The 16750-nt window shown below is 35.6% G+C and overlaps 1 protein-coding gene across 6 annotated transcripts in view; it reads left to right on the plus strand.

Moving 5' to 3' along the window:
* The window catches only part of MAPK8 (mitogen-activated protein kinase 8), a 93452-nt gene extending 80969 nt beyond the window's left edge, over positions 1 to 12483 (plus strand). For 2 of the 6 annotated variants that reach the window (XM_039872334.1, XM_039872333.1), the window contains exons 8-12: positions 138 to 320; positions 616 to 740; positions 1279 to 1342; positions 4168 to 4245; positions 7958 to 12483. In XM_039872334.1, coding sequence (XP_039728268.1) covers positions 138 to 320; positions 616 to 740; positions 1279 to 1342; positions 4168 to 4245; positions 7958 to 8103 — 596 coding nt within the window. In that variant the 3' untranslated portion in view covers positions 8104 to 12483. Of the gene's footprint in view, positions 1 to 137; positions 321 to 615; positions 741 to 1278; positions 1343 to 4167; positions 4246 to 7952 lie in introns of all 6 variants that reach the window. The other 4 variants (XM_039872332.1, XM_039872331.1, XM_039872336.1 and 1 more) reach the window with 3 other exon arrangements.
* Positions 12484 to 16750: the final 4267 nt, after the last annotated feature.

Genomic DNA, 16750 nt, shown 5'->3' on the forward strand with positions numbered 1-16750 from the left:
GCAAGGTGGCTGTAAACTTTATAACTGCCACATTCTTTCTTAGGGTTTTTTAAATTGTTATTTTCTTGTTATGTTAATGTGTGGATCGTGTTGAACATTAGATACACAGAGTATTTTTCTTAGCTACTTGATATTAGATATTGATCAGTGGAATAAAGTTATTGAACAGCTTGGAACACCATGTCCCGAATTCATGAAGAAACTACAACCAACAGTAAGGACTTATGTTGAAAACAGACCTAAATATGCTGGATATAGCTTTGAGAAACTCTTCCCCGATGTACTTTTCCCAGCTGATTCGGAACACAACAAACTTAAAGGTACTTTTAAATAAATATATATATTTAATCCCGTTGTGTATGTGTGCGTGTGCGTGTGCGTGCGTGTGCGTGCGTGTGTTTCCATTTGATTATGGGACATAGCCCAAGAATAACTTTGGATGATGTAGCAAAGCAAGGGTTTAGTTATCATATGTATAACCTGATTTTATAGTAAAATCTATTATTTTTAAAACATATACTTTTTAATAAATGATAATTTCAAGTTTCTGAAATGTACTGATAATTTTTTAAAAACATATGAGATATATGTACATTAATATTATTATTTTTGCAGCCAGTCAGGCAAGGGATTTGTTATCTAAAATGCTGGTTATTGATGCATCTAAAAGGATCTCTGTAGATGAAGCTCTCCAGCATCCATATATCAATGTCTGGTATGATCCTTCTGAAGCAGAAGCTGTAAGTTCTTTTCTTAATGTTTAAAGAATATATTGCCTCTTATAGTTAGAATTAAAAAGTTAGGTTTGGAGGAGACATTTTAATTTTAAATAATATAAGAGATAATAGATGATGTTTTTCTGTTTCTGTATTAAAAGTAACTTAACAAGCATATCCAAGCACCTCCTACACAAAATAAAGTTACTTCTCACTGTTTCTTGCCTTGATACCTGATCTGATGAGCTAGAATATTTGGGAGACCATCCTAACTTAGTTATAAAACAAATTACTATATTCAAAGCATAACAAATTCTGTGATATAAATAAAATGTGTGAACCATTTCAAAAGTTGGAAGATAAAGATGGTTAAGCATCCTTTTTCCTGTCATAAAGGAGTGTTCCAAAACTAGGCTCTCTGCATACAAAGGTTGTTGATGAGTGATCAGTCTTGATCTGTTGTATTTTTATAAACCATTTCTGTCTGGCTAATATTTCAAATAATTATAAAGAATTTATATATTCCCAATAAACTGAATTATTGTTGCCTTATGTTTTGCAGCCACCACCAAAGATACCTGACAAGCAATTAGATGAAAGGGAACACACAATAGAAGAGTGGAAAGGTAACATTCACCAGATTCTTAGAGATGAAGCTGAGAGAACTTCTGGCCTTTTATGTTGTTTTATTCTTCATCCTGGGAAAATTAAAAATATTTTATTATTTATAGTTCACATTTGTTAATATGATTATTAATATTTCCCTCCCTGACTTAATCCTTATCTCTCATTTCCCCCACCACAGAGACATTAATGCTTTCTGGAATTTTTTGTTCTTCCATAGCCTACAAATATACAAGCTTGTGTATTTGATGTCCCCCTCCTCCTCCTCATCTCCCACCCTGTTTTAATCTCAAATGGTTGTATACTGTGCATACTTGGCTTTATTGATGTAATCATATATTTTAGAGATTATTCTCTCTTGCTTCACATATCTGGCTCATTTGCTTAAATAGGTAGTATTCTGCTGTCAGTTGTGTCACAGTTTCTATATTCAACTCGAGTTATCCAGTCTGTCATTGTTACAAACAACTCTAGTATTCTTTTGCACATGTGAGAACATGCCAATAAGAAAAATCCTACAAGATTTGCTGGGCAAAGGATATTTTTCAGTTATTTCCAGAATTCTCTCCAAAGAAATTGTAGCAGTTTACACTTCATCAGCACTATATAGGAATGTCTATTTTACCCCCACCTTCGCCAACAAAGTGAGTTAATTTTTAATCTTTGCCAGCAATCTCATGTAGTTTTGTTTTATGAATGTGATTGGACATTAATAATGCTTTGATAGTCATGGAAATGTTAAACTATTTCTTATTTTAAAAGATTCCCTGGGACATTTAGGCCATATAATTTTTAGATCCTATTTACCTCATTTGTGTTGTCATTTAGTGTTTGGACCACTTTTATAGCTACATGACTTTAGACAAGTCAGTTGACACCCTTTTTTTAACCTAATCTTAAAATGGATACAGAAGACCTGTTGTTAAGAACTAAGTACCTAAATACTGGGAAGGCAAAAGGTAGTGGAGAGGTATAAACCTGAACAGGTTATTCATCGATTTATTTATGAGGGAAGAATTTGATTCTTCCTTTTTAAGAATAACCAGATATTAGTTTTGTCTGAGTAGTCTTCAGGAGACATATAGTTAGACTCTGTAGAGCCCATCAGAATGATGGAATTGAGTAGAACCTAGTGCATCTATATATGTAATAAGTAATATACAAAGATTTAACTGTATTAAAATATCTAACCTGATTTTTTATATATCATTACATTTACAGTAGACATTTATCGGTACCTCATGGACACTTAATAGGCTACCAGTTGTAAAGCACACCATAATGTATCACTAAGAAAGAGAAAACATTGCCAGTTGTATCTTATAACACATTGGTTATAAGATACAACCCAATTTCAGAGGTATTAAACTGTTAAAAAGTATACCATAAAATCAGTGAAATATAGTGTTTTTGTTTGTATAAGTATATATCTGAGATTTTTGATTACTCTAAACATGTTTACTTTATTCTGTATCTTATTCTCCTAGCCCCAAGTGCAGTTTAATCATTACCTACAAACTGCCTTTTTCAAGATCTGCCAAAGAGTTTTAGCATCATAACACAAAGAAAAAGCCATTGCCATAGCCATTAACTACAGATTGCTTTGCCTAGTTAGTACTCCTAATTAGCTTTGGTTTTTCTACCTTAACCCCTTTCACAAAGGGGTGCCATTTTCTCTTTAAAAAAAAAGTTCTCTTTTCAGGAATGCTTATCATTCTTTTTTGTTTCTTTGAAGAAAATCATCTCCCATTCTTTCCTCTATCAAGACTTCTATTTTTCTCTTTCCAAGTCCAATATGGTTACCATGGCCAGCAAATTTAGGTGTGTCGAGCTCTTGTTTTACCTTATTACCAACATAAACATTATCATACCCTATGATCAGAGATTCTTTATCAGAAGTTGAATTTAAAGAATTATAGACTCCTTAAAATTCTGTGCAATGTTTTTTGCTTGCACATTTTTCTCAGAAGAGGGTTTATAGCTTTTATGCAATTCTTCAAAGGATTCCATGACCCAGAAAAGATGATGAATAATGGCTTTGTAGCATCCACCAGAAGTTTCTTCTTAAGTAGACGTTCAGAGTCTCAAGACACATCACACTTGACATGGGGATCACTTAAAAGAATACAGGACAAGAGCCACATGCACCAACAGGGCAGCATCTGGTATCACTCTTTAGTTGGAGCAGTCTTCACAGCAGTCCACTCACTGTCCAGAATCCCAGAAAAAGAACAAGATTCCCATGGAGAAATCTTGACAGTGATAACATGCCATGCTTCAGCTCATATATTGAAGTATAGCTACCTGTTTCTTTTTCTTTAATAAAATGTATTTATATTCCATCTGTTAAAAAGGCTTGCACATACTCTGTCTTTTAAATCTTTTAACAAGTATCTGAGTAAGCCCATACATATATCAGATACTATGCCAGGGCTCAGGAAATAGAAGTTATAAGACAAGTGATTCGAGCCCTCACTGAGAATTAAATAAGCACTTTTAGTACAGAATGATATGTGATATGATACAGTATAGTACAAAGTGCTGGTGGAGTAAAAAAGATAAAGCTTCTAATCCCAGCTCTATCCTAATCCAACTTTAGGAACATTAGTTAAGACAGATTTTTGTTCTTTTCAACATAATTTGTGGTTGAGGATCAAGAAATTGTTTTTAACACCTTTGACTCTTAGGTTGACACAGACCCTTTGCCACTGGAAGACATTGTTCAAAGTACTTAATGTGTGTAAAAATTGTTTACTTAAAACATACATGTCTTATGAAATTGGCTCTCAGACTTTGAAAAGTTTGTTTATGTTCTTCTCTTTTTCAGAATTGATATACAAGGAAGTTATGGACTTGGAGGAGAGAACCAAGAATGGAGTTATACGAGGACAGCCCTCTCCTTTAGGTTGGTTACAATAGAAGCTTGGTTAAGATTACAGTTTACTTCTTGTGTTGTAATCTTCAGTGGCCTGAAACCTGCAGTTCTTTCTATAGTTGCTACCATTATTATTCAAAGTTTAATAAGTATAAGGAATACAATTTGGGTTGTTAAATTGGAAAACATTGGTATGCTGTCATACCAATGCATCATACTAATATATTAGTAACTTAATTCATCAAATGCATATCTTTTTCTATGATACTGACCTTCTATTGAAGAACAGAATTTTTTTTGTTGGCATTGTTGTCTTTTTTTAAACAAGAAATTTCTCACAATTCAGTATACTTAAACTTTCTATGACTTTAACAGTCTTTGCTTTGCATAAATTAGCTAAAGCTTCTTTACAAAATTTGGTACATGTAATACCAAGTTACCATCTTTTTCCTTTTGGTACTTTTGATTTGTCGAACTAAGGCAGTGATATTAAAACTACCACCAGAAAGTGTTCTGTCTCTAAGAAGAAAACTGGTTTGCAAGAGTTAAACATTATCTTTTAACATAAGCTCATCTTATATTTAATTTTAGTATTTGTAAAAGCATAGGGAATTGAGGGGAAAAGTTAAATGACAGGCAGCATGTATATATTAAGTATATACTACATGACAGACACTGGTGGTTTATGTACTTAATTTCATTCAGCCCTCAAGACCCCGAAGGAAGGTTGTTATGCACACTTTACAGATGAGGGGACAAAAAATTCAGAAAAAATAAATGACATAAGGATTACAAATCTATTACTCAGAAAAGCTAATACTTGAAGCCATGTTTATCAGTAATTTCAGAGGGCATGGTTTTCTCAGCATCCTATATGACTTCTGGCTGGGAGAAGAGACTTAACGGCTTTAGAGGTTAGGCCAGTTTTATAGAAGAGATGAAATCTGAGCCGAGCCTTGAAGGTCAAGTAGTGTTTCAACAGATAGGTCTTGAGTTTGAGTAAAATTATGCCATTTTAGTTATTCCTTGAAAACTCTTCTACATTCTAAGAAAAAAATTGGATATTAGATAAACAGATACAAATCCGATTATGGGTAAGAATTTTAACTATAATTTCTGATGCCTATTTTGTTGAACTATAAACATATTTGTTTGAAGAATTTTTGTAGCCGCCTACAACATTTTTGGTTATATTTTAGAGTTTTGTTTTTTTATTTTAATTTTTGTTTTTTAAATCCTTGATCAGGTATGCCATCTTCCAGACTATTTCCTGTTGAAAATATAAATTGATTTCAATAGCTTTTACCTAGAATTTAGTTGTAACAAAAGCTATATTATAAATGTTTTAATAGCAGAGTTAATTAGCTTTATATTGATAAACAGTTATAGTATAATTAAATGCTCATGATGAAGGCTCAAATGGAATTTGAAAAGTTCTTTATCTGGAAGAATTTTATACTGTACAATACTATCCTAGTAAGTGGTACATCCTAAGTGTTGAATGTTTGAGTAAACTGAAAATCATGAAATAAAGAGAGCAGTTGTATTTGTTCTTAATTTATAAGTGAAAATTTTGGATCCTAGACAGCACTTGACTATGGTTGCAGAATAAGTCAATGGAAAGGACAGGGCTGCAGGTTTCTAACATTTTCTGGATTCTCTTAGCTTGCAAAGAAGAATGTTACTAGAGCTGTTATAAAAATGGTCAGTTCTTGACTATATGCAAAAATAGAAGGAAGAGCCTTTGACATCAAAATATTAGGTAATCATAATATCATTTCTAGTTGATTTTAAAAAATGAAACATCATTTTTCCCCACTGTATTGCCTTCTTATCTTTATTTGGTTTGGCCAATATTAAAATGAGTTTGCATTCATTTGAGTGTAGAGACTCACATGAGAGAGAAATGACCCAGATAGCTGAAATGAAAGATTTTCCATATTAGTGCCATTCAGATATTTGAGAATTTACTATACTGCTTTAAAGTTCAAAAAGTTAATCTTTATCAGATTAGGAAATTTGGATAAAAATATAGAGGCATGATAATGTATATATAAAATTCGTATATTCTTTTATGAATTGAAGGTTTCAGTACAAGTCTTTGAAATTAACCTTAGTATTGTATACTCTTGAATCAGAACAGGCACATCCTATACTGTTGTATGAACTGAACTTTTAAAAATGTTTAATATCTTCATTTCACTCTGGCTGGGAACCTAATGGACCTCTCTTAGGTCTAAAGGTTATCACATTTCTCCTTTTCCTTTCTCCTATCAAGGCCTGAAGTACTCAGTCTGCTTTCCTTTCCCAGTGCATCGCCAGTTACCTGCTCTGTCCCTGTGGTTTCATTCCTTTCTGTCTCCCAGTCCCCTCCCCAGTTCCCTAGAGATTTGCCTATTTCTACTCTTCTGGCTATTTCCTTGTTGCATTTGAAGACAAGCTTTCAGAGGAACTTTTGTATTTAAGTGTTTTATTACTCATAATTAGACAGAATGGAGGATTAATTTCAAATACTGAGAATACTGGGTTCTGGAGCACTGGTTTTCAACCTGCTTAGTTTTAACATCGTTCGGTGCCAGAAACTCACCCCTAGAAATTCTTCTTATTTCTCATCTTAGAAACCATTTCTTGTATTTATAAATGTGTTCTTAAGAACTTTTGTATAACTTGCATTATTTAATATATTCAAATTTGGAATGACCCTTATTTAGTGATCATGAAGTTCAAAAGTACTTAACTAGTGCGTGGATCATCTTTAACATATTCCCCACTCTGCTATGTTATTCCCTCCCCTGTTTGACCTTAAGAAGATTTCTCTATAGGTTAAGTACAGGCATACCTCAGACATACTGAGGGTTTGGGTCCATACCACTGAAACAAAGCAAGTATCACAATGAGGCTGGTTGTAATCTTTTTGCTGGTGGAGGGTCTTGCCTTCAGTTTGTGGAAGGAAAAAAGAAAACACTCTTAAAGCACAATAAAGCAAAATAAAAAGGCATGCCTGTTTTCCTATTGCTTTTTAAAATCCAGAAAATGCTTGTTAGGCTATACTTTTAGTTAAGGAAAATCTTACCCAGCTTTACCTATTTAATCCATATTTGCATTTATCAAGTATTTATTTGAATAGAAATTAATAAGACCTGAGTTTACCTAACTGGGGCACTCAAGTGACCCTGGTAAATCATGTAACCTCATGTAAACCTGGGCAGTCGAACTAAAGACCTTTGCACTTAAAATGATTTCAGACTTGGCTTTTACTTTAAAACAAGATGTACCAAAAGTATTGTTTGGACTTTACAGCGAGAAGATATCCTAAATCATTTTTAATTAGGATAGTAGTTTTTACCTTTTTCCATCATACATCATAGATCCTCTCTCCAACAAAATATAATAGAGTTTTTCATATGTTATCAATATTATTCACACACAGCCTGAACCCAATTTATGAAACTTGCTGTAGGGCCATTTCTAAATGTGGCTTGGACTTAATTCTTGTCTTGAACTAAAAAAAAAAATTGGTAGGAAGGACAGGACTCAGGGTTTCCAGATGTTTTCAGAGTTCTTGCCTCATAGCTTACAAGTGAAGAGAGTTTATAAATTAGTGTTGTGTTGAATATCACTTGTGATTATTTTAAAGCCAAGAGAAAAATTACTGACCACTGGAGCTAGCCAGTACAGTACAAGTAGCTCGGTCTGCAACTCTGTCTGCAACTGATTTGCTGTTTTGTTTCTCATAGCACAGGTGCAGCAGTGATCAATGGCTCTCAGCATCCATCGTCATCGTCATCTGTCAATGATGTATCTTCAATGTCAACAGACCCGACTTTGGCCTCGGATACAGACAGCAGTCTAGAAGCATCAGCTGGACCTCTGGGCTGCTGTAGATGACTACTTGGGCCTTGGGGCGGGTGGGGGGGAGGGATGTGGAGTCGTTTAGTCATTGATAGAACTACTTTGAAAACAATTCAGTGGTCTTATTTTTGAGTGATTTTTCAAAAATGTAGAATTCATTTTGTAGTAAAGTAGTTTATTTTTTTTAATTTCAAGTGATGTAATTTAAAACTTAAGTTGTGTTTTAAAACAGCAACAAAACCGTATTGTATTTTTGCTGTAATTAACTGTATAATATAAACCTAATTATTTTATCATGGTTTAAAATTTTTGCATATTTGCTTTATCTTATGCTGCTGATTTTTTTTACTGAATTTGTAAGATTTTGTTTATCAAAGCAACTATTATGTGGTGACTTGCCTATATCATGAATTATTTAAGGTTTTTATAGTTTTTTTTATTAGAATTTATTTCAAATGTTTTGTTCATGATGCTGTTCTTCAGGGTTATGTGCTTATCAATGAAATAACCCAGAGGAGTGAGAGAACATAACCTGTAGCCAGTTATATTCAGGAATAACTACTGTAAGTGATGAACGTGTTAAAAAAAAAAAATACCCCCCAATTTTTGCTACTTACCAATCCTAATTTAGTTACAGCAGTTGGCAGGTAATCCTACATGAGTTTTGGCAAAAGCCCCATCATTTAAATGGCAGAATAATTCAGAGCATGTCTTTGAAGACGCTGAGTGTCTACCACCACCTTCCTATCTTCCCACCTCACCCAACAAAAGTAAAGTAAAAATTCTGCAAATTGTGGCGTGCTCAAAGCTTATGATCACATAAAGTCAAGAGGATACTTCATGAATAATACATTTCAATGCAAATAAACAGATGGTTCACTTCTAGCTATGAGCCTGTTACTGTATACACTGAGTTCATCTACTCAGGCTGGAAGTCTTAGTGATGGTCTAGAGTCTGGTCTTTCCCTTTCCTGCAGCCTTGGGCCCTTGGACCTTTCTGGTTTCCTATTAGAGTGTCAGTCGAGCACCAGTTCTGGTTTTTCTGGCCATTTGATTCTACCTGTAGCATAATCATATTTATACTAACTGTCGGGAGGTTCCAAAACCTACTTAGACTTCTGTAGGTGATGTATCAAATGAGCAATATATGTACCGTTCATCTGAAAATAGTAGCACACAGCCATATATAGAATATCATTTTCTAAGGACTGTTTCTTCACACTGAGCAGAGCAGGCATAAGTGGTGATTATTTAGTCTGAGTCTTTCATTTTTTTATACCTGATTTTCAATAAAACATACAATGTGGATGTTGAGTAGTGTAAGAATGGTGCTGCTCCTGACAAGTGTATGTTAACTGTTTACATTTTATATCTGCAGAATTATTTCTCTATAACTGAATTTTTTTTTAAGTAAAATGTCATTGAAGTCTCCTCTATGAAATACATTGTCTCCAATGCCCCTAGGCACCTTTTGTTGTATTTGGAACAGGAGGGATTTCATGGAATGAACTGGGAAATGCATACTTAAATAAGTGACAAGGTTTTAAGCAGAAAGCCCATTGGAATTAATGACTAAGAGGAGCAAGAACTGGTGCAGCTCAACATGCAGTGTCTGAAAGTTCGCTTGGCATGTTATTTGCATATTTAGTGCAAATTTCCTTTTGAGTAAGATATTTTAGATCATTGTTAATGTGCAATATTTAGGATTAAAATACATTAGCCTTTTTATATGCTTTGAAATAGCAAGTTTGTTTTTGATGTTTTAAAGTCATGATTTCCGATCTCTTGAAGTTGTCTGCCTTTTTATCCATTTTCTACTCATACAACATGGTGCATTAATTTTATTACGCAAATTAGAGTTTTGAGGCTGTAACACCTTGAATTATAGACAGGATTGGATTTACGGAGAAATTTGAGCATGAGTTTGTTCTTAGTTTATATTACTGTGACAGTTAATTAGCTCTATTTTCTAAGCTAGATCATTTCACTATTGCACTTTAACAACTGACATGCTTTCAGCTGATTCCCATATTTTATGTTTGATTGCTAATAAGCCATCTCTTTTGATACAGATTTTGGTTAAGCAAGGAAAACCAGGTGTTCTTACTGTATCATTTATTGTAAATGCCAGCTCCCACTTGCCAACCAGTATATTGCAGTTGCTTCAGAGAAAATTAACTCTTATTAGTTAATGTAGACTGAAATACTTAAATTATATCCAGAAAACAAAGTCTGTTTGTTAAATGTTGTGTGCCCTAGGTTTTTAAAATGCAGTATCTAAAGACAACTTTCCCTTTTAAATCTGTTAAGCTAAAGATATACTTGTTCATTTTATTTTAAAAGCTTTTCAAACCTTTAAAATATCGTAAACATTTGTGGTTTTTTTTAAGAGAAATTACAAATAAGACTTCCGTCAGACAGTACTTATGTAAAGCCACCTTGCTTATAACTTTGGCTTTTCAACTTTATATACTTAATATACCTATCATCTTACTGTCAGAAAATTATTTTGATCAAGATCTATTATTCAACCTTATAGGCTAGGAAAGAGGCACCAATTCTGATTTTTTCCACATATTTCTTCCTGGTTATTCTGTTACCCTTTAATGTATACTGACCATTTATAAAATTATTGTATTGTTGGGATTGCTTAATTATCATATACATACATAGAGCATCTCAACTCTTTCATACTGTTTGCTGATAATAGTCCTCATTTTGTCACACACCCAAGGCTGCTGAATTGTACCTGGTATACACTCTTCTAAGTTGGTAAAAGCACAGTGCATTCACACCACACTTCCAAGAGAAATGCCAGCCTCTTAAATTAGGAGGCTACCACACAACCCCCTTAACAATACCAAGAAACTCAGTTGTATGTAAAGCAGCAAACTTTCTTTAAGCCTTTGTTATTCTGTTCCATGCTAATCCAGCTGTGTTGTCTAAAAGGTGAAGGTGAAGAAGACATCAATGTCTGATAGTAAAATCAGCTGCAGGCAAGTGAAGCTGTTTGGGGGTTACAGATAAGATTTGGTTTACACTATAGGCCAGTATGTGCTACACATCTGATCACTTAATTACTCAGTGTTGCCTAGGCACAAGCCTGCAGATTCTGAGGTAAAAACATAGTCCATTTTCAAAAATACTGTTGTAGTTTGTGAGTGTTGTTCATTGGTCACATTAGCTATAGAGTGAATGCATGAAGCCCCATGACCCCAGTAAACCTCTCTTACCGGTAGAAAAACCAAACACCACCATTCTCTCATTAGCAGCCCTCTTAAATGTTGCTTCCTTATCCTTTACATTTTAGTATACATTGTGTTTCTACTGATCTCTCTTAGGTTTTTCCTGAATTAGAGGAAATGGATTTTTCCTTAATAGCAAGAAAGATGAAGAGGTAAAGGGCATTGAAGCAGAAATGTATAGTTTGGGGTATGATTACAAAACTAGTAAGGAAAACAAGTCCTAATTTCAAACTAACTGCTCTTAGTTAAGTGCTCTTAGGGAGAGTCTAGTAAGAGTAACACTTTCTGGCCATTCCTGGTTTAGATTCTCTTCATTACTGAAACTTTTGAGAAATATTACCTGTGGATTAGTTTTGCACAATGTTCTATTCTCACAATAACTTACAAATTAAACTAGATTTTTATTGAACTACCTCACACTAATTTTCTATGCTTTCCCAAGTAAGCTGTTGCCCTTACTGTTAGATCTTTACTGAGTGTGAATTATAAATGTATGTTAAATACTTTATAGCCAATGTCGACACAATACCAGTAAGTATGTAAAATATATACCTTCCATAAGTAAGAGAGAATCACGTGTAAAATCTTTGACTGTATATCTTGGAAAATTGTGTTAGATGTGCTTGTCGGACATTATTACTGTCTGTTTTGTAAGTAGAAACCTGCTCGTAATATCAGTCCATTCTTTACATTTTACAAAAGGAATAAATCTTAGTAAATTTTACGAAGAAATAAATTACTTTTGTAGGCCTGATATTTGGTATATTTTTGAGAAGCTCTTAATCTTTTAGTCGAATGATGAAGTTAAATTGAAATAGCTGTCTACCTGGACTGTGACATCTATTTTCTCATTACAGTTTATCCTGTTCAACAGGTTTTAAAACCTGAAAACCTAAGTGTGATAATGATGTAACATTTGCTTTTCTCCCTATATGATGCCATTCCTTCTTTGTTCCACTTTCTTCCCTGTGTTCCATTCCCTCTCCTCTCCTCTAGACAAAACAAAATGGGGCACTTTGTAGGGAATGCTGAGATAATTATTGTGGTTTTTAATCATTCATGCCCTAGTCATTAAATATGCACCACTGGAATGTAAACAATGTTATCTAGTATGTTCATTGGTTATAATATTTTAAATAAAAAACAAAAAAAAAGTGGTATGAAACTGAAATTAAGAGTTTTCATTAAAAATCTAAATATTTAGATAAAAGTTTTTCCAGGCAATTTTAAGATATCTTGTGCATTGGGATAAATGGGATAATACTAGGGCAAGTTTTTTAGATTTGGTTTTTCTACAGTTTGTAAGGAGTCTAAACTATTACCCTGATTTTCTGGTTTATCTAGTCTTGCTCTTCTGGTGTGTGAAATTACTGGAGAAACTATCTAAAAAATGGAATTTGCTTCAATGCCCTTAACCTAGTTCTTGGTAACCATTTGAGAGAGCAGCCATCATGGACATGTGGCAAAAATAAGTATTTAAAAAGGATCTCTTTCAAAACCCAGGCTTTGAGCTTTGAGTGTGTGTCCAGCTTTTGCCATGCATACATTCTCTGCCTGCATTGGGCAGGCTGCTCTGTGTGTATCGGGGTCACTCTCCACATGTAGTCCACCTCTGTACTCCTCCATCTTGCTCAACTCTTGCTTCAGATAATCCTCATATCCGTGTTGTCCCCACCCTCGTCTTCACACATTTCTCTGCTCTGAGGAAAGGACAGGACAGGGGCAGGTATTTGCCTTACCACTCCTGCTCCATCAGACAATGTGGTTGCTGGCATGGTGCACTCTGCTTCATAAAATCATTGGAGAGGCCTCCGGTGAGAGATGGTGACAAAAGCAGATGTCAGAATGTTCATTTCCACCCAGTCATAACCCCCGCAGCGACACCAAATAAGAGTAATTCGTCCTTGTTAATCTAGATACTGTATTTATTTTAGTATTATTCCCTAAAAGGTCCATTAACTTTGAATAAAAAATAAATTGTACTGATTTTGTGGTTTAAAACAAAACTTTTAGCTTTTACAGTTAATACACCAATATGTCTCTGGACTATATATGAAACTTAAACTGCAAATATTTTTTGTAAATGTTAGGCTTCTAACATTTTATTTCACCAGTTAATGAATGTGTATATATCTTAAGACCCTGTGTTGGAAGCCGGGAGTGAGGAAAGACACACAAATGGTTGACACTCAGAATCTGGTCAGCCTGATTGAAATACGTGTTTTGTAGAGGAGCAAGAACCATGCTAAAGGGATGCATACAGAGGGTTAGAGGAAATGATGGTTTTGCAAAGGAGGCATTTTCTGAGCTTCCTTTTGGAGGAGGATTTGGAGAGGAAGGACATTTCTAGGTTAAGAGGCAAGGAGTTTTAAAAATGTGTACATCGGCAAGGAATAAAGAATGGCCTGGCATCAGCCTGGGCATGTGAAGAGAGAATGTAATGGGAAATAACACTAAAGAGTTGATTAGAATTGAAACATTTTGGAGGAATTGTCTTCATTTTAAAGGTGGTAGGAAATTGTAGTTTGTGAGAAAGAAGTACTGTGACCAGACTTTTAGGAGGGTCGTTGACAGTGGGAGTGAGTTTGGTTAGACTAGAAGTGTGGAGATTGGTGACTCGGAAGCCACAGAGACTCAGTTGAGAGAGTTGAGGTCCTTTTTGCATAATGAGCAAAGTTGCCAATATTAGCATTTGGAGCTGAGGGAAGGTTCGCACAGAAAATATATCGGATGTATTTTCCAGTTTGTGCATCCCAGTTTGAAAAGTCCATGACAACACACGTCAGATATGGCATCAGCTTGCCTCTTAATCTTTCAGGTGGAGGGAAAGGAATAATTGCTCCCTAACAGCCTGTCAACTTCAGTCTTGTCTCTTCTCTGTGAGGTTTGCGACATCTACTGGTATGCCCCTTGCACTATTTTCTTTAGTGTCATTTTGTGGACAGAGGAAAAAGATAAGGGGATTCCTGCTGGGTATAACATATGTAAGACTTTAAGAGAGCTACCTGGACAGGTGGGGGCATAGTTTGGATTGCTAAGGATTGAGTGAGTGGTGAAGCAGTAGTAAAAAGTACTTCCTAAACATTGGCAGGAAATACAAAGAATTATGATAACGTCTTGAGAAAAAACGAGGGGAGACCAGGATCAGAAAGATTAAGGGAGAACTAAAAGCACATGTTCCTTGAGAGACAAGGTCCTAGAGAGGGATCTACTGAATCCTATGGATCCAGGTTAGCTTGAGCTCCAGATGGAGAGTTTGCGTAATCAGACAAGTTTCAACTTTGTGGAGCCTGGTCCTGCTTCATCTGTCATTTGAGGGTGCCAGATAGTCTCTCACAGGGCTGCTGTAATGATTGATTTCATGTATTTTAAAAAAAATAATCAGTAAAGCAAATGTAATTGCTGATTTTTGCCTTGCAAAGGAATAGATGTTTATGATTTGGAGAAATGTTGAAGAGAACATGAGAAATTCTGTGTGTTCTCACTTAAGAGACTCTGACCCCCAAATCATCTTCTCTATCCCCAATAGTTCCAATCTTTATATGGTTGGTAAGAATGATTCCTCACTGGAGAGAAATGTCTCGAAGTCAGTATTGAATTAGAACAGTTAAACATTTTGTTTGGGGTCGATTTCACATGTCATTCCTGCCATTCAGCTCGTTCCAGCTGAATCTCTATAACATGTTCTGTACATCTTTGCGCACATACTTTGGTGGTTTACTCCACATTTGCCTGTTTTAAATCCTCATTGTTTACGGCCCAGTTCAAGTAATTTCTCCTCTGATAACCTTTTCTGCAGTGACTCTTTTTCACATACCGTACATTGCATGCTTGCTTGCTCACTTCATTGTTTTGTTCACTCACTCCTCACTTTGTTTCACAGGCAAGACAGCAAAGTGTTGGCTGCTTCTTTATGTTGTCTGTGAGGGCATCTTGTGTGCTTATCTTCTACTGATGCTTCCCTGTGGAATCCTTGAATAAAAGAAACTGTCATTACTCCTGGTTAACAGCACCTGGGAAATAGGCATTCAATAAATATTAGGCTGGTGAACTAATGACGAGGACCTACCTTTTACACTGTTTCTATCCTGTGAAATGCCAGTGTTCAAGGCCCTCAAAATATGGTCCAAGGAACTTTCATACAGCACTATGAAATTATTGTACTGTGAGCCTGGGCTCTGTTACCAGATACCTAAAATAGAATCTTCACTTCACACTAGTTGCCTAAACTGTGGCTCTGTTTTCTCAGGAGGGGTTAGAGGGAAAAGGTGATTTCTGATACAGAATTAGAACCACAAGGGGAATAGGCTTCTTACAAGCTTCCCAAGATGATTTTGACATGCCCCCTCCTCATCAGCTACTTTAGAAAACTAAATACCCAACTCTCTGCTGAGAGCGGTGACGAATGGGGGGCAGGGTACATCAAATATTGAGGTAGGCCATGCTCCAGGTTGTTACTAAGAGAGAAGTGAACAAGGAAGATACCAGGAGACCCCTAATGGAGGCAGGGCATGGATGAGGAAATGGAGGAGGGGCACACGTTACAGCCAGAGTGATTATCATGTCCTTGCTCTTCCTAAAACCCTTCAACGACTCAAAACCTAGAAGCAATTCTCCAAGTTTGTTACATAGTTCTGTGTTGAATTAGTAATAATATTGAAAACACTCTATGCCAGGCACTAAGTGCTTTGACTGTATGAGCTCAGAGTTTTTACAACTTTATGAGGTAGGAACTGTTACTCTCCTTTCTTATCTTGTCATCAAACCTCTGAGGAACAGAGATGCTGAGTAACTCAGGGCTACAGGACCAACACACGGTGGGGCCAAGTTGTGAATCTGGCTCCAGTCTTCACTTTGTAACCACTATACTCTATTGCCTGAAAAGTTTTATGTAAAAAAAGGATTTTGCGTTCACACAAGCTTTGGGGCTGCTACAAAGGTAAGCCTGTTCATTTTTCAGGACTTCTCAAAGACTTTAATATGCATTTCCATAAACTCACCTGCAACTGTGTATCTGTCTCTGTCTTCCCACTTCTCAGAAGCCAGCTCTTCCTTGTCTTTTTTCAGACTTCTCTCATTATTATAAGCACTCTTTTTTTTTTTTTCTTTTTAATCACTAGTCTCCCCCTCTCTACTGGATCATTCTTAGCACACAAACATGCTCTAGTAATTCTCACCTGTATAAAAAGCTCTCCCTTGGCCTCTTCCATGTTATCACCCTATTTCTCTGCTCCCATTCACACTGGAACTTCTGGAAAGATTGGTCTGGGCATGATGTCCTCCCATCTTCACCCTTCAGAAGTCTTTGGTCTATTCCTGTCTAGTTTCTGGCCTGTTACTCTGCTACACTAGCAATATGCTCCCTGACTAGTTTCCCTGCAGCTGCTTTATTCCCTACCACCACCCCAGCCCCAATTTTTCCACTCTTCACTAGTGGG

Source organism: Pteropus medius, unplaced genomic scaffold, assembly GCF_902729225.1.
Source record: "Pteropus medius unplaced genomic scaffold, Ma_sr-lr_union100, whole genome shotgun sequence".
Classification (NCBI taxonomy): Eukaryota; Metazoa; Chordata; class Mammalia; order Chiroptera; family Pteropodidae; genus Pteropus; species Pteropus medius.